The sequence below is a fragment of the Amblyomma americanum genome, chromosome 11 (genome assembly GCF_052857255.1).
Source record: "Amblyomma americanum isolate KBUSLIRL-KWMA chromosome 11, ASM5285725v1, whole genome shotgun sequence".
NCBI classification, from domain to species: domain Eukaryota; kingdom Metazoa; phylum Arthropoda; class Arachnida; order Ixodida; family Ixodidae; genus Amblyomma; species Amblyomma americanum.
Genome location: NC_135507.1, coordinates 2390384 through 2409271, shown reverse-complemented (window position 1 = coordinate 2409271; position 18888 = coordinate 2390384). Strand labels below are relative to the sequence as shown.

The window sequence follows — 18888 nt, the reverse complement described above, 5'->3', positions numbered from 1 at the left end:
AACGAGCTATGGTACACAAACACTGACGTATTTAATTCCCAATTTTCTATATAGTACTCACCCATCTTTTCTTGACATATCGCAGCAATGTAGAGCATTTAAAAGGTTCGAAAATGCCTTCAGAACGTACATACTGTTGAATTCAAAGCATTAAGCATACATGTTTTGAAAACAAACTAAACTCTGTATCGGATGTTATTTCTTTTTTTATTTATTATTGCATTAGCACTTGTATAATGGTGTAATTCTTTGCACATATCTGAGCACTGTATGGGTGACAGGGCCCTCATCAGACAGAGAGCATCTCCCTTTTGGCCTGTTATCCTAGACCGTTTGTGTCTCAAAAGGAAGTTCCAAATAAATAATAGGTAATAAATAGCAGGCCTCAACAATACACTGTTACACATACACTGGTGATTTTTATATTAGGGGTTTTCTTTACGCAGGGGCAGTGTTCGTGGTAACGCGTTACAAGTAACGGCGTTACCGGTAACGCGTTACTTTTTTCGGTAACTTAGTAACGTACTCGTTACCATTTGGAACATGTAACGGGTAACGTACTTACGTTAACATTTTTTGGTAACGTGAGGTGTCACGTTACCAGTTATTTTTTGTTCCCATTGTCGCCCACTCCGTCCCCTATTTCAAGAAAAAAAAAGCGCAGAGCACCTAATGTGATGTTGCAAATAAACAAACAGGTGCTGTCGACGACTTTGATGCGGCTCGCATGCATGCCAGAAAACACCTGCCCTTGACGACGCAGCCAACTAAAAAAAAGGACAATAGCCATAAAGCACGAAACAGGTGCACGAACACCCATTCCCACACTCGCCTTCGCCTAGCGCCCCTTCCCGAACCACTCACACACACAACTCTCTACAGAGTGGAAGCATGCCGAGCATTTTGGAACATCGCGTTTTTAAGAATTACTGTAAATGTGTTGAGAGTTCAGCTATGTTTGCTTTGTGAAGTTATAATTGATGATGAAGTGCCATTTTGTATTTAATGCCACATTCAGAAGATGGCTTCACCATGTTCCACAGAGTAAGAATCCAACACATGTAACTCTACAGGCAACTTTAGCCCACTATAACATTGCTAACCTCTGGCACAATTGTGCAAAGTATTCTCGTTAAATCAGGATATCGTGTAAAATGATTGTTTGGGCTAGAAGTTTTATGTAAATATGAGCTTTATAAAATTGTTATCGTGAGTTCTTAAGGCGAAGACGCACTAATTAAAATTTATGGCCATGAAGTAACGGCAAAGTAACGTTCGGTACTTTTTTTCGGTAACGGTAACGCGTTAGTTTTTTTATAGGTAACGTAGGGCGGTACCGCGTTCATTTTTTCTTAGCGTAACGAGTAACGTATTTAGTTACAGTCAAACCTGGATATAACGAAATTGAAAAAAGTTCGCAATTTTTCGTTATATCCAGGTTTTCGTTACATGCAGTTTTGGGTTAAGACTGGTAAGGATTATGCCAAAACGAAATAAAAATTCGACAGATATCAATTCAAGTGAACTCGCCATTCAAAGAATTTATTTAATAGAGAAAAACTGCGTAATTTTCGCTTGCTGTTTTTGCCCGATCGAAGCCACTACTCGGCGCTCCAAGGAAACTAAGGCATCTATGGCTGCTTCATCGTCCTGCGAGCCGACGAAATGGCGCAGAACGTCCACCGCGTCCATCAGTTCCCTCGCGGTGGGAACAGCACAAAACGTATCAGGCTCTGACGAACCGTCACCTTCAAGGCTATCTTTAACGGTTTCGACAAGTGCCGCATCAGTCATCTCTTCCGTAGCCACGGCGCCGTTGTCCACGAACAAAAAGTTGCACAGCTCGACACCGTCGGGCACCCCACCGTTCATGCGTAGTTCATCCCACGCTTCTGCGACCTCGGGTGGGCTTGAAGGTTCGTCTTCAGTGACTGTAGCTTGAATGGCCTTATTTACCTGAGCCTTGGCGAAGCAATTGGTGATCACTTGTGATCCGACCTCTTGCCACGACGCAGCAAGCATTTCGATTGCTTGGTAGATATCCACTTTTGTTGGCCATTCAAGGCGGATGTCCAGGAGCATCTTCTGTATCAATCGACGCCGGTAACAGCATTTAAAGCTGTTAATAACCCATTTGTCTAAGGGCTGTACCAGAGAAGTGCAGTTAGGTGGCAAATGCTGCAGCTCGACCTTAGAAAGCTGTAGGCCTTCCACATGGTGCGCGGAGCAGTTGTCAAGCAGCAAACAAATGCTGCGAACTTGTCGCTTGACATCTTGGTTGAGCTCCTTCAGCCAGTCGTAAAAAATTGCCCGCGACATCCAAGCTTTGGAGTTTGCCACATATTTTACTGGCATCCGCCCTGTTCCTTTAAAACATCCGGATCGGGCATTGCGGAAAATAACAAACAGGATTCGCTTGTCGCTGGCATCAGTGTTGGCGCAAAGCAAAACCGTCACGCGGAGTTTAATTTGCTTTCCACCGCGGCAGTCTTCTCCTTTCAGTGAGAACGTGCGGCTCGGTAACATTTAAAAAAACAGGGCCGTCTCATCAGCATTATAAATGTCGGCAGCTTCATAGTGGCTGAAAATGCCGGGAAGCTTCTTGGCCATCCACGAGGCAGCAGCATCGCTGTCTGCGGAGGCAGACTCGCCAGATACCACTTTTCCGACGACACCGTGCCGGCTTTTAAATCCTTGTAGCCAGCTGTTACTCGCTTTGAAGTCGTCGTGGCCCAGGATACAAGCAAAATCTATGGCTTTCTGCTGCAAAATCGTGCCACTTATGGGCACGTTTTGTGCTCGTCTGTCCAAAAACCATGCAAACACGGCGTTGTCCACATCAGCATAAGTCGACGTCTTCAGTCTTTTCTTCTGGGCGCTTGTGCCCGACTCCATCGCACTGCGGATGCTTTGTTCTGCAGCAAGAATGGTTGACAGGGAGCTGGCTGGTATATTGAAGCGGGCAGCGACATCCTTCTTTTTTTCGCCGGCGGTAACCGCATTCAAAATCGAGAGCTTATCTTCAAGCAACAAAACTTTGCGTTTCCTCACAGCAGAACTCATCGTAACGAACCGACACCGTAAACACACACCAACACACACACGTCAACACGCTGACGAAGAAGGCTTACCATAACTGCGCCGCAACACCACGAAAAATTTGTCATAGTAGTGCCACCTAGTGTCAAGCTACAAAATGAAAGCTTAAAAGTTGCTACGCTTGCCACGGAGCGGCGATAGCGGCGCTCAACATCATCATCATCACTGAGGTCTGCTTGTTTGCTGCGATTGCAAGCGTTCTGCTCGCGGTCTACTTTACCTTTTAATATAAAAACTTACTTAAACAATATTCATTAAAGTTGCGCACTGCCCGGTCAAATTTCGGGCAAAACATTACAAGATACAGCTCGATGATCAGAGCCACGGATTCGTTACATCAAGGTCAACTGCCGCAACGAGTTCGTTACATGGAGGTCGCCTATACATGGGCTTCAATGGGGGATGTGCTGGGGAATTGAAAAATTTCGTAAAATCCAGGAATTCGTTACATAGAGGTTCAACTGTACTTTTTTTCGGTAACGCCTACAACACTGCGCAGGGGCACCTGGCTTGGATTCATTGACTGCAGCGCCATTAGGGAAATGCCACAAAGTGAACATATCAAAGTGTTATATATATATATATATATATGTATATAATTTGTTGCATTTGTTTTTCCATGTAATGTATATGTGTGTCTGGTTACTTTTTTTAAGCATTAAATTTGCATGTAATGACCAAAACAAATGCAACGTATAGGGAGTTGTTTTTATCTTATTTTTTTATTGTTTGCTGTGTGCAGCGCCTTCTTGGTTGGAACACTCATTGGTACCTCTAGCAAATGTACCATATTAACTCGTGTAATTTGTGCATCCCTAATTTATTGCCCGGGTTTGAAAAAAAAAAAGTCTTGTACTAGCCTATTTTAGGCATCTTGCCGCGCCAGGCCCCCAGCTTGCACATGAGGTGCATGCAAGGCAAACTTGAGAAGATAGGTGCGGCTATGAAATACGCAAGTAGCGAGGGGACGAACTGCACGCTGTCCACCCGGTTCACTCGCGCTAGCGGTCACTTTTCTGGACGAAGAGCAGCGCGTGCCGCCGGGATATGAAACTGCCAAACTTATCACTGTTCAGTTTGCCGCTAGTCAGCCGGGCCGCATGTGAGGGTGCCTTTTTATCGCATGTTATCTCCATTTGGCTCTCACTGCTGACTTTGCGATTGTATCATTAAGTGTTTATTGCTCTGAGCTGCGCACGCACCTTCGTGCTGTCCCACAGGAAACTATATAATGTGGGCCAGGGTGGGAGAGGGTGTGCGCCTTATATATTTATTTGGAGTCTTTTTTTTTTTTTTGCCAGCAAGAAGTGGGAGTTGTGGGGTCAAAGTATAGGCACTATATTGTTATGTCTATGTCTTGAATACTCCGATGTGACTGCATTGCAGGTCAGCGTGGAAACAGGTGGAGATTTGGGAGTGTAGATGGCGTGGAATGACGAGAAGCCATTTGCATCTATCAGGGTTATAGTTACTTCGATAAAGGAGGTTATCGCGAATGGCAAAATGTGAAGCTTGGCGGTGAAGGGCGCAAGATGCTGTAGCCGTAGATAGAGTGGATAGAAATTAGGTCGAGACGTGAGACAATCGATTGATCTTTATGCTGCTCTGAAATGTCGATGATGGCGAGCGAAGGCACAGTGGCTTCGAGGGCAGAGAGGCTGGCAATTTCGGCTGGTAGCGGGGAGCGGGACAAGGCACCAGCATCCTGATGCTTGCGGCCCAACCGGTAGACAATGCGTATGGCATATTCTTGGAGGCAGAGAGGGCCAGAAAAGTGCATGGTGGCCCATGGGTACATCAAAAGGACGTCCATAAAGGTAAGGGCGAAACTTGCCGGCGGCCCAAACAATGGCCAAGCACTCTTTTTCCGTGATGGAGTAGTTGGACTCGGCTTTAGTCAGGGTGTGGCTGGTGTAAGCAACTGCATATTCTTTGAATCCAAACTTGCGCTGAGCAAGCACAGCACCGAGTGCAGTACCACTGGCATCCGTGCGTACTTCAGTAAGGGTTTGTGGGTCAAAGTGGCGCAGGGTGGGTGGTTCTATGAGGAGAGTGCGCAAGGTGTTGTAGGCATCATTGCATGCAGGCCACCAGCTCGAGGAATCCACATTGCTGCCAAGGAGCTGAGTTAGAGGTGCAACAACCACAGCAGAGTTGCGAATAAAACGCCGGAAATAGGAACAGAGGCATAGGAAGCTGAGCAGTTCCTTAACCCTTTAAGGTATATGGGACAAATATGTCCCTGGATTTCAAAATGATGTAACTAAAGGTGCATAAGCATAAAGCTTGCGCATTTGACTCTTCTATGCCGCCTTTAATGGAAAATTAGGTCTCGGTGGGTAAAACTCACCCTTGAAACGAGGCAGTTTTGCCCCCGGAGAGTAGCAGCTTTCGCCGGATAATGTAAGTGTATTTTTGTTATATTTGTTGTGTTGTTTTTTAAATAGAGGCAGAAATGGGTTCGTTGAGATTTTCAATTACCGAGAAAAGAAAAGAAATGGTTGCCCCAGCGCATACCGGACTTCAGTAGCAGAAAAAGTGGCTTGGTACATATGTGTCCCTATGTACCATAAGGGAAGTTCGGTTCTGCTTTGAATTCGTGTACATGAGCGAAGCTGGTGCCCTTTTGCCTTTGCCTTCACAAGTGTGACACAATACAAATGATTCGTAATTTTTTTTCGCTTAGTGTGTGTCTGTGAGCTGTTCACTTACTCCTTTTTCTGACTGCTGCTTTTTGCCTCGCAGGAGAATGACAGGCACAAATTTTTAGTGTATGAAAGAGAGAAACTCTAATCTTTTTTGCCGACGACGCCGGTCATAAGGCCGCGTTACAACTTCATGGTTAGAGTTTGGATTTCTGGTTGCACATGTGAGGGATGTAGATTCAACACCCATTGAGACCTAAAGTTGTTTTTGGTGTATTTTGTTTTCAGAAGCTTTATAGTGGTGTGGAGGGACAAACAAAAATTGGCTAGCACAGCGATGCGAAGGTGTACGTGTGAGATACATTTCTGCAGTAAAAAGGGGTCACAGTCTGGGGTTCCATGTTCTGTGAACCTAGTGTCTTTGTGTGTGTGTGCAGGGACCGAGGCTGGCTGGATGGGCTTGCTGTCGTACCTGTTGGCAACTATCGTGGCAGGGGTCGGTGCCTGGACATATATCATCCGGCCCCAGTCACGAGGCCCCAGTGCTCCCGCCACATCGCCGTTCCTGTCGGCTGCTGCCAGTGGGCACAACCAGCGCTCGCCTACCGGAGGTATGTCTGTGCATGCGTGTGGAGAAATGTGATCGCTTTTCGTTGGAACAAGTCCTAGCTGACTACTACTGCGTGCCACACTTTGTGGCACCATTTGGAAAGGGTGAGACAGGGACAGGCATCATCGGAAAAATGGGCAGAACTGGTTTAGTGGTTCTCTGTACCAAACCATAGATCAGAGAATTCGAGCTGGCAGATTAAAAAATTTCACATGCTTATACTGAACACCAGGTGGCATGGTTAGTATTGTACAGTGGAATCTACTTATAACGATATTAAGAAAACCAGAAAATCCTATCGTTATAACTGATTATCGTTACAGCTGGGCCAGCAAGAAAAGGCAAAGAATGAAAAGAGCACACCCACATATTCACCCGTGCATGCAGCCGCTGCCACTGCGGCACTCCCGTCAAGGGCACACATCGTCTTAGCGCTCTGCCAAGTTCGCCGAGCGAGTCACCCCCGCCAGAGCTCCCATCAAAAGATACACACCATGATGGTATCGGTGCACAGCATCTTGGCGCGCCGCCAAGGTCTGCACTGCAGACAGCACAACACATAGGAATGTGCTTTGAAAAGCTAATACTAAAAAAAAAAGTAAACGCTCAGTGACAAAAGCGGGGGTGGTTTCAGAGATATCGCGTTGCGCTTTGTCACCGCCATTTTTTACCCAGTTCGCGAACGCATAAATGGGCACTAACCACGTTTGTGCTAGAAAGCGCTTTGTGGCGGCAGCGGCCAAGCAAGCTCTTCTTTCCTTCCTTCTTCCAGCGATTGCGACGCTGATAGCGCTTGGTTTCCAAGGCGGTAATGCAACACCTCACGGAATTCGACACGCTGGTCTGTTTGTGGAGTGTCATTCTCCAAAATATTTTATTTTTTCATCAAACTTTCAGCGAAATTTTGGTGGCAAACGCTTTCTGGGTGGCCAGAATCTTATCGTTATATCAGGCTGCCGCGGTTGCTCAGTGGTTATGGCGCTCAGCTGCTGACACGATAGACACGGTTTCGATCCCGGCCGTGGTGGTCAACTTTTGATGGAGGTGAAATTCTAGGGGCCCATGTACTGTGCAATATCAATGCATGTTAAAGAACCCCAGGTTGTCGAAATTTCCAGAGGCGTCCCTTGTAACGGTGTCCCTTGTAACCTGAGTCGCTTTGGGACATTAAACCTCATAAACCGACCCTGTCGTTATATCAGTTATTTCGTTGACAATTTTATTGTTATGTACAGTTTTTCACATCAGTGCAGTGGGAGACTTGATAAATCTAAAGAATTTGATTGTTATATGCGATATAGTGTTATATCTGGTATCGTTATAAGTGGATTACACTGTGGTCTACAGACTGTTCCGCAATTAGACGCGCACCATAGAATGTTCCTCGCAGCTAAAGCGGTGAATTATTCATGCTAAAATTTCGCACACAAATAGAATTTGGTCGGCAGAATTGTTTTTTCCTTATTTCTTTGGGGTACTTGTTTGAATCAATTAAAAGAAGTCGGATATTCGCATTGTCTGCGCCGACAACGAAACAAAACAGGCCGCTCTCTCAGCGATTGCACTGGTGGCACCATCTCATTGTTTGACCGTGGAGATTAGGTTCTTTTGCGGGAGGTTTGAAGACTCTTCAGTAGCTGCTTTATCAGTGATCACAAAAAGCTTAGTTTGGCCAAACCTGCACCAAAAGTCTTTTGTGGTGCAGCATCTTCAAACCACCCGCAAGTTTGTTTGCTTTTTGTTATCTGCTTTTTTTGTTTCCTTTGTACGCCTTTCTGCCTTGTGGGCAGCTGCGTTTTCTGCTAATTCACTGCCTGTATTTCATACATTCCGCGTTTTCCACTGTATGCCTTGTAAGGGGCATGGACCTCGTCAAGCCACCTTTGGCTTTTTGTCCGTGCCCCTAAGCATTTCAGGATGTTTGAATAAGCTGATTTGATTTGATGATTTGAAAACACCCCCAACTCTTTTGCCAAACCTCCACGGCTGACCAACGAGACGGCACCACCAGTGCAATTGCTTAGAAAGCGGCCTGTTTCGTTTCATTGTTGCTGCAGACAACGAGAATATCCAACTTTTTCTTATTGTTTCAGGCAAGTACCCAATGTGCTATAAAACAATTCTGCTGACCAAATTACCCATCTGTGCAAAATTGGAGCTCGAACAATTCACTGGTTTAGCCTTGAGGTGCATTCTACGGCATGCGTTTTATTACGGAACATGCTGTATAACTCCTTTTTCAAAGACAGTAGTTATGTCAAAAAAGTACAGAGGTTAATATTGATGCACTGCAGCTGCTGTTAATGTACTTGTAGGCTAGAGCCTTTTATATTGAGGCAGATGTGTGTGTTCAGTGACTGCACTGGAGCCTTTTGTATCACTTTCAGCCCAAAAAACTCCTGTGCACCAGTCTTTGTCCGCAGTGGGCGCACTCTGGGGATGGAGCGATGGGTGCAGTCAAACCTGCATATATCGAACTCTGAAGGGGGGGATGGGACATAAGAGTGTGTAATTCAGTGTAAAAGTAGCAGTAAATTTAACAACATACAAACACGCTGAGATGGAAGAAAATGTATTTCTATAATAGCGACTTACTGCAAGCAACTTACAGAGTGAAATAGTCATGAATTTTTCGTTTCTTCATTTTCATTGCCTTGGAGAGAACATGTTTTTTAATGTTATCGATAGACTACGAACACCTGAGACCATAGCCTTTTATCGGCATGCATTAGTGACGAACCATGCTGAGCACTTGGAGGATATCGAAACACATCGGTACACGTTCTTTCAAGTCCTGCTTACAATTCGCATCAGTGGTGTCCTGGTTGTCAATGATATCGGCAATGATGTCTTTGTCTGCAAGCTCTCGTACGATCTCAAAGTCGTCGTGCGCAGAGACCAAGTTGCCTGCGGCTGCCCCATTACAAATGCAGTCAAACCCCGCTACAATGAAATTCACGGGGTGCACGAAAAATTTTCGTTGCGGTGAAATCAGCCCAAGAAACTAAGATCTGACTGCACTGTTCAAAAATATCATTAATTTCCAAAAAACTCGGTCATCTTGGCTTGCGTCCTTTTTTTTTTTTTTTTTTGCATATAGAGAGCCTTCTCAAGGTACCCGTAAGCTGCCTGCACCAGCTTTTTCCGCTTCGCGGATGTCCCCGAAGAAAAATCTTGGGCTATCGCGTCTTTCGACTTCAGGATAGTTGACAGCGTGTGCTCTGTGAGATGCCGAAGTCCGCTGCAACATCTCTCTTTTTCCTGCCGCTGGATGCCGAGCTGATAATTCGTGCCTTCTCTTCAAGAGAAAGGAACTTCTGCTTCCTAGACAAAGCCGCCATGCTCCCGTCGATTGCAGTGCAAAAGCACGAGTGAAAAAAAAACTAGGGCAAACGCGCTGCTGCGTCCTTTGGCGGCTGATTGGTTGCGGCTCTGGCTTGAAAACGGGAGCTTGTACCCGCGCCTTGTTGCAAGGCAGCCAGCCCAATTGTCATCACCACCACCAAGCGATGGCAGTCTTCATGTGTGTTTGAATGAGTGGATCAATTGTTTCCAGCGAAACTTTCGATAAACAAAGCAGCGTTGACCTGTAGAAGTACACAGATGGGCGGCGATATGCTTGTTTTATTGTAAGATAGATTTTAAAACCCAGCTTCGCATAGCAAAAATTGCGTTGAAGCGGAAACGCGCCCCAAAAATGGTTCGTTGCGATGAGAAATTTGTTCTATTACTTTCTATGGCGAGCTGACGGGGAATTGGAAATATTTCGTTGAAGCGACGTTGTAGCGGGGTTCGACTGTAGCACCAGGAAATTGACACCTGTTTCCACAAATTGTCAATACCCACGACAGTTTTGTCGAGCTCACCCGGCAAAGAATTTCCTCTGTCTTCTCCGCAAAAGCAGAGGCCATAATATTGGAAGCATTTTTGTATAGCTTTGTTTTTGACATAATTCTACGACCCACTCAGCATAGACAGGGCACCTAAGAGGTCGTTCTTTTGGTCTCCCCCAGTCTTCAGGTTCTGCAGGAGCTATTCAGTCAGTTTTCTACAAGGTTTATTATATGCCAAACGTCCCAGATGTTGCGCTTCGCCATCTCCAATTTGTTCAAAAAAATTCATGGGAACTTATTGCAACGTGCTTAATCTAAGATTAAGTTAAAATGTATTTGCTGGGAAAAAAAATTTATTGGTTAGGTGAGCTCAATTTGAATGTTTTAAAAGGCGTGAAATCAGGCACTGCTCAATAATCGATAAAAAATCCAAATTTTTGAAAACAGTGCACAAATTTTTAATGACATTTGCACAGATTCTGGCTTTCAATATCATCCAAATCATGTTGTAGTACCACCTTGTAGCGGCCGTAGCGGCACGCGCGAACAGGAGCAAGAATCTGAAGCGCGAGCCGAAGAGTACGCTCGGGACCTTGGCCAGGGTCAACGCTGCCGCCGCCGCTCCGCTGCTGTCTCTTCTTCAGCAGCCCTCAATATATGTGGCCGCGGTCGCCTTCCTGGGTGACCTCCACATTGTGGTGACCTAGGACAGCCCAAACGCCCTCCCAACCGGAGCGCCCCAGCTGTACCTTCGAGTTCCTGCCTCGCCATGGACCTCCCGCAAGATGAGTGGCACCCGATCCAGCCCCAGGACCCGTCCTGAGTACAGCTGTGGCCATTCTGCCTGCACAGCCCGATTGCATGGTTCGCGCAAGTGGAGGCACAGCTATACGTCAACGGTGTCTCGTCCCAGCTTAGACGGTTCCTCCTCGTCAAGTGGAAGTTGCCCACCACCATTTCTGACCAGCTCAACCTTCTGCCGCCTTACGACCACCTGTTTAATGGACTGAAGGAAGCTTTTTTCCGTTTTTACGGCGCTCCGCTCCACCATCCTGCTGCCAACACTGTCCCACATAGTTTGGCAACAGACGCAATTGCGGCTCCAAGCACCTGTCCGACGCCGGCTCCAACTCAGCCCTCCTCGCACACTGTTGTGAGTCCTCCCGCACTATTACCGGCTGAGGTACAACTCCCTGAGCGCTCCATCTCTCCAGCTGGTTCTTCGACCTGCGTATCCCCACCGCATTCCACGCACAGTTTATCGGCAGCTCTGTCCCTGCCTCCAGCATGGCCCACTCAGCCTCCTGCAGTCAGCCACAAGCGCACTCAATGCTGGCCAGTTGTGCTGGAAAACCTCCTTCCATCGCGCCACACCGTTGGCTGTACATCAGTCGCCGCTAACCCTGCCTGTGCCACCGCGACTGTCGAGACAACCACGGCAGCCCCTGTACTTCACGAGGCATCAAGACACCACGTGCGTCATATTCACAGCATCTGGTGGCGTCTGCATTGTCCCTACCAGCTGATTGTGACCATGCCACCCCGACTCCTCCTTTACCTTCACTGGCTCCGCTACTGTCAGCACAGCGTCAGCTTCCACCAGTGCAGCCGGCCCTGATCAATCGCTTACCCCGGCTCCGTCTCTGTTGCTTGTGATAGTTGAGTGCATGACAGCCAGTGAGGGTTACGGCAAGCGCCCAGTGACCTGCATCACTATTTTTGCTTTGCCGCTACCGCAGCCAGCTCATACGTCTGTCCAGACCCTTCTGCCAGCCGCGTCACATTCGACCTCCCCGCCAACTCCAAAGCACTTCAGTGCAAGTATGCCGCCCTTCCTGTCACCGGCTTTCAACCTGCTCCGCCAACGACACCTCATCGAACCCATCGCCAAGCCACTCCGGATTCACGCTTCCACGCAGTGCATGTGTCACCCAGTTTTCCCTGGGCGAAGTTTCCTACTCTGTCACTCCGCCTACGCTCAGACGTCGTGGCAACACGCCCGCTGCGAAGCAGCCAGGCTCGCTCTCCTGAAGTTGCATCGCCTGCCTGACAGCCCACAAGGACCTAGTGACCTGAACTTGACCGACCTTTCAGCTCTGTTTCTTTTCATTTAGTGTCTGTGCTTCCTTGTGCATTCTTCCTTCAGTGCGACGCATCTCGTACAAACTCCTTGTTCATGCTTGGCGGGGGCCCCTGTAGCGCCACCTTGTAGCAGCCGTAGCGGCACGTGCGAAAAGGAGGAAGAACATGAAGCGCGAGCCGGGTCGGACGCTGCCGCCGCCGCTCCGCTGCTGTCTCCTCTTCAGCAACCCTCAATAAATGTGGCCGCGGTCGCCTTCCTGGGCGACCTCCACAATGTATTTTTGGGTGGCATTATTTTTTACAATTTAAATAAAATGTAAAAATTATACTATTTTCACATTTTTTTAAAAAAACATCAACCTCCTCTCGGAAATTAAGAGATGGTCATCTTGCTTCCCTGGATGTCTATTGCCTATAAAAAATGTCACAGCTGATGAAACCGAACACATCGAAGTGAAAAAATACTGAAGTTGCAGAAAAGTGCATTTTGAACCATAAACAGCCGTTTCTGTCACCCTGAGGTGGTCCAAGTAAAAATGCAAACGATGGCAGTTTTTGTAGAACAGTTTATTGCCTTTCATTTCCCGAGTTTTAATAGAGGTGATTTTTGTTTAAAGGAGGAAAACAATTTTTGAAGTGGAGCTCTTGCACCATAAGTTGGATCATCTTTTTGCGCCTCTTCACCGCAGAGCAGAGCACCGTCGACACTGTGGTGAGGCAAATTGTGCAGTTCTCATTCCGAAGGGGAGTTTCCACTGCAGGCATCAGAACATTGTGTAGTAGTAGAACAGGCACATGCACCAGTGAAATTGTCAATGTTTTCATGCCAGTCATTGTTATCAGAGCCATGACAGACATGCAGGGGACACGAGAAGGAGGCAACGCTGGTTTTGCAGTCGCGGTGGGTTCGATCACTCGAGAGTGAGGCAGCTATGCCAGTCATTGTTATCAGAGCCATGACAGACATGCAGGGGACACGAGAAGGAGGCAACGCTGGTTTTGCAGTCGCGGTGGGTTCGATCACTCGAGAGTGAGGCAGCTCCACGCGATTGGGCTGCGCTCACTGCCAGCATCTCTCATGTTACTCGAAGCTGTGGTAAGGAGTTTACTCCATCACATGCACTCCAAGGCACACGCTCTCCGCAAGCTTGTACTGACATAAATAAAGGACTGGTGTTACGTTTGCTGTGCTGCCTGATCATTCGTTCCTTGTGTTCCACTAAATGTTCATTCTCTCTCTCCACGTGAGACAACGCATTGAATACTGCTCTTGGCTGCCTGGCACCACAGCATCTCCGTTCGAACATTGGAAAAGAAAATTATCTCGCTTATCATATACTACACCCACCGAATGTCATGCGATGCCTGCCTTAGCTCCAGCCCTGAAAATGTACGACTGCAAATGAGGGCATACAGTTGTGGTTATCTGGTCATAAATGTGTCACGCCAGGCGCTGTGCTCTGCGTTGCGAGACGATGCAACTTGTAGCATCGCCTCTATTAAAAGTTCAGAAATGAAAGGCAACAAACTGTTCTACTAAAGCCGCCATCGTTTATTTTGACCACCTCTTTGTGAAATAAAGAGGTGTTTATGGTTTAAAATGCACTATTCTGCAACTTCAGTATTTTAATTCGCTTCGACGTATTCAGTTTTATCAGCTGTATCGTTTTTATGGATAATAGACATCTACGGAAGCAAGATGGCCATTTTTTAATTTCAGAGAGAAAATTGCTGTTTATTTTTTTCAATGAGGAAATAGTATAATTTTTACATTTTATTTAAATTGTGAAGAAATATTTGTACCATCCAAAAATATGTGATCTGAATCATCAAAAGCCAGAAGCTCTGCAAATGTTATTAAATCATTTGTGAAATGTTTTCTAAAAGATTTGATTTTAGATTGATTATTGAGCGGCGCCTGGTTTCATGCCTTTTCAAAACGTTCAAACTGAGCTTACGTCACGAATAAATTTTTTTCAGCAAAATTATTTTAGGCTTACATTATGCATATTGCGATAAGTTTTCATTAAATTTTTTGAACAAATCGGAGATGGTCAAGCGCATTATCTAGAACGTTTGGCATGGAGTGACCCACAACCAACCTTCACCGCTTGGATTATCCCCTGGTCCAAGGGTTGAAGCATCGACGTAGCATTCTCCAGAATGAAGGGAAGTGCAATGTTGCTGAAAGCGTTGCTGAAGCCATTGTCTACGATGAGGCAGACGCTGCTGTCCTGGCCTATCAGGTCGTTGTTCCAAGACTTCAGCCACTTGGCAAAAAGTTTGCAGGTCATGCACACTCTTCGATTGGACCTGTGGACCACCGGAACCAAAAGTGCATTCTGCAAGCATAGCAGAAACTTGCTTTTTCCACTGGGTCTTTTCTCCGGTTTAGCCCAACGTTGACCTTGTTTTCAAAATGGTGCTCAATGTGATTCTTGGAATCTTGTGCGCTGTGGCGACTTTGGATTGCTTCTCATCTTGTTCACTTCGCTGGATAATTTCCAGTTTCAAGGGAAACGTTTCTGCTGTTCCTTGATTGCTATCGTGCAAGCTCAGAGACAACGAAAACCGTGCGAAATTGCTGATGGCAGCACGACATGGCATGCTAAAAACTCATATTCTGGTTGGCTGGTTACGCGCCTGCTGCCTGTGTCATGGAAAATGTGCGTCTTCGTTGGGCTGTGCACTATATATAACACCAGAAAAGCTGACTTCTGGAAAGTGTGCTGAGGGAAAGCCAGCTTCTTGAGTTGCCCGAGATTGCCAGAAGTTCAGTCTATTGGATGTGGCCACTAGTTTTTGTATGATGTGGCCGTAGATTTTCCTATTCATTCAGATTGTAGTTTTGCGGTGCTCAGAAGCAATTCAGTATAATCCGTTTTGACTGTACGTCGAAGCAGTCATGGGGCTCTCGTCAACAGGTTGTCCGTGGTCTCGGGGAGCAGGTGGCTGTCAAGAAAAAGTGCACTGAAATTCTGTGGGCCGATGTGTACCGAGTGCAGGATGGGGTGAGCGGTGTGGATGCAGGTTATGTGCCGGTGCATGCAGACTAGCCTAGATTGAGCTGTTTGTTTCACCTCACTGCATTCAACATCTTTCTACAGGTCTTGTGCTTGGTGACAATCGCAGTGTTGTCGCCTTTTGAAGGCAGCAGCATTCTTCCATTGTGCACATGGGCAGCAATGTTTCTGAGATTCTTCCAGACACATTTGTCATCATGGTTTGTGCATTAATGGAAAAGTCAAGTGCCTTTTATTGAGAATGCATGCTTTTGCATTGGAATGCCGGGAAAACGAGAGCGGCAGAAGAGGTGTGTGCACACACATTAAGTGTGCAGTCACAGTTCCAGCACGTGACTGTGAGCCGGCTCATTAGCAGTAGAGTTAGGATATTTGCTTGTGTCCATACCTATCATAAGCTTCTTCTTGAGCCAAGCATGGAGCAAAGTTCTGGCAGTGCTGTGTGCTAGGTGCATTGCCTTGATAGGAGTGTTGTGTTGGCCACCTTGTGCAGCGCTGCCCCAAACGAGGCAAACGTCAACGCCGCCGTTACTGTGGAGCCGTGTCGACGGCAGTGACGGATGGAATAAGCCAAGCTGAATCGGCTGATTCAGATGAAAATAATGCGTGCTTGCTGGACTAGCTTGACAAGAAGCGCGCCCACAAAGGACAAGCCAAGACCTGCGCCACTTGAACAAGTTTTGTTATATTTATGGTTGTGATTGTAATAAAATGTGATGAAGTGCCTAACCATACTCTGCCGAACTGGGACTTAACAGCGACATCTGCGTGTGCCAGCAGAAAGTAGAAGATGTGGTGCATCTTAGGAGACGCACCACATCTTTCTGCTGGAGTTACCAAAGCAGCATGAAGGGTTGGTGTCTGGCGATTTGGAAAACGTGGAATTGCCGGAGAAATTTTGTGCACCTGGAGGAAAAGGGAATCGTCAAAAAGTTGGCAGAATTGGGTGAAATGAACTGGCTGAAACTAACATGATGTTTGCCCATGAATCACTGGCATGACATCTTTTCGCTTTGCACGTATGAAAATAGTTCGCATTAAAATTCGTGCTATCAGGTTTGTTGTTCTGGAAATATGGCTCTGTGGACTGCGCCGAACTCATAGGCTATGCAGAAGCTGAAACAACTGGGGCTAGTTTTTCTGTAGTTTGAGCTGTGTTGATAAGGTCATCAAAAGTTGGTGCTTGTGAAAATTGTCTTATGCTTGTCCACACCAGTGTTGCTGTAGGTTGTAAGGCTGAAAGAATTTTTGTGTAATCAGTCTTTCGCTGTGTTTCGTGGAAACGTATTTATCTTTAAATTCCAATTAATTATCCTGTTGCGATTTTGTAAACTTCTTCAAAATATTTGATAGTTTTCTATACTCTTGTCTGCATCAAAAAAAAAATGGAAACATCAGATGTTCAAAAGAAAAGGAGAGGGTGTCATATGAAAGAAGAAAACCCATATGAAAGAAGAGAATAAGCAACAGGTGTTTCATAAGTCAGATTCAATATGGGCTACCTTCAGGAAAAATCTGCTCTTGAACAGGAAGAGTCGGTCCATTTTCACTGTGCATTAGCAGCTTTTTTGTGTGTGTGTGTGCGTGCACGTGTGTGCATGCATGTATGTGTGTGTGTGTATTGTGGGCGAGGCAAAGACGAGCCAGAAGAGCCACTGGGCAAGGGCGGCTCTTGATCGTATCCGTATGGGTGCACAGCATCCCCAGAACAAGGCAAACGCTGATGGCAAAGAGATGCGACGTAGCCCGGAAGCCCACAAGCATAGCAGATCGGCGGTGCGCCAAGGGTTCATAGCGTGTCATCGGGTGCAAGGAAAGAGGCTGGCGGAGTGGGCACAGATGGGGGTGGAACGTAATAGGCAATACTACTGTGGTTACGCGTGAGGGGCAAGCAAGCGTGGTGTCCGGTTGACGGCTTCAGCATAGGTGAAAGGTGCTGCCACAGGAGGAAACGGGGGCTGGATGACAGAACTGCAGCGACTTGCTCCTGAACAACAAGGCGGATAATCGACGCGAGGGTTGGCGCTAGGTCAGAAGAAGGGCATACAGGATCTTGAACGTGGTGTAGAAGAGAAATCTGGCGGGCGAGTTCTTCGCGGATGGAGTCCTTGACGCACTGAATTATAGGGATTGCTCAGTAGATGATGGACCAAGGGCTAAGCCAGCAAGACCCTCGGTAGACTCGCCGGACTGCCGCATAGAAGTGCGGTGCTTTCGTAACTCGTCAAAGATTTAGCACAGTTGGATGACGGTACTGACGGAGGTGGGTTCTTCACTAGGAGCATTTAGAAAGCGTCATCGCGATTCCTTTAAGGATGTGGTTAACTTTGTCGTTCTCTGGACATGGAAGGGTTGACGCGCTTGCATAATTCCAACGATGTCTTCAATAATAGCTCGTGAAGGTTTCGGCCGGGAGATGAGCGCGAGCAACAGAGACATTGCTCGGCATGGAGTTTCTGCACGCAGGACAGCCGAAAACATCGGCGAAGTTCATCTTAAATGAGGACCAGATGGGAAGGTCGGCTTCTTGGTTACGAAACCATAGGCTGGCAACGTCCGTGAGATAGAAAAGGACGTTGCTAAGTGTAACGGAATCCTCCCACCATTTGTAACAGCTGATACGCTTGCAGGAGGCTAGCCAGTTGTCGACATCCTGGTCGTTGGTGCCACTAAGCTCGTCTAAGCTCAATGCCACTAAGCAAGAGAAGGGCCACGCTGTCGCTGCACCCCGGAGCAGAGAACGGTGGTCGCGATGGGCGGCGATGGTTAGCTTGTGCCTTCTGTCATGGTGGCCGAGGCGAGCAACATTCGCCTTCGAAGTTCCAGGATGAGGACCGGGACGGGAACTGAGACACCTCCACCAGGTGTAAAGGTGTTTATTCGAGGTGCAGGTCGGTGGTCATAGATCGAAGAGCGGTCACGACGGGCACACTCCCAGGAGTCACTCAGAATCCCCAACTGCACTTCGTCGTCCTCTTTGTCCCACCGCCAGTTGTTCCCATTACAATATATATATTTTTGCTATGAATGGACCCTGTATACTGTACATTATCATGGACACTCAGTTTCTCACCTCTTCAGTTGTGAGGGAATTTAGAAATGATCGGGGAAAACATGGGAAAAGTCAGTAAAGAGAAGCTTGTCTAGACACTTTTATAGGGGTTTGCAAATATTAAAAATTTCTAATACCAATCGAATATGTTCGAAATTCAGTTCTATTTGATTGAGAAATTGATATTTGAGAATTTCAGAATGTTCGAAAATTTCCAAGTATTCACCAGCGATCAATACCGCGCAGGACGTGCGTAAGTTCAACTGGGGCAAAACCAACATCCGGGCAAATATTCAAAAAATCAAGTCTAAAGTGCCTGGAAAATAGTACAATGTCATCCTCTTTGCCTTTTTCTTTGTTGTGTATCGCATTGACATATCACATTTGGATGCTGCTAGGCTTGGACCTCATGCGAAGTTCGCTAAGTGTGCTTTCCATGAGAACAAGATGGACGACCACCTGCTTCAAACGATCACTAGAAAGTGCGCATTTTTTTCTTTGATCCTTTCGTAATGTTTATATATTTAATAACCACACCTACTGC

The 18888-nt window shown here is 46.7% G+C and overlaps 1 protein-coding gene across 1 annotated transcript in view; it reads left to right on the top strand.

Annotated features, from left to right (window-relative positions):
• The window catches only part of Gp210 (nucleoporin 210), a 137151-nt gene extending 121125 nt beyond the window's left edge, over window positions 1-16026 (top strand). The window contains 2 exon segments of the mRNA XM_077644311.1: window positions 6182-6355; window positions 15786-16026. Coding sequence (XP_077500437.1) covers window positions 6182-6355; window positions 15786-15871 — 260 coding nt within the window. The 3' untranslated portion in view covers window positions 15872-16026.
• Window positions 16027-18888: the final 2862 nt, after the last annotated feature.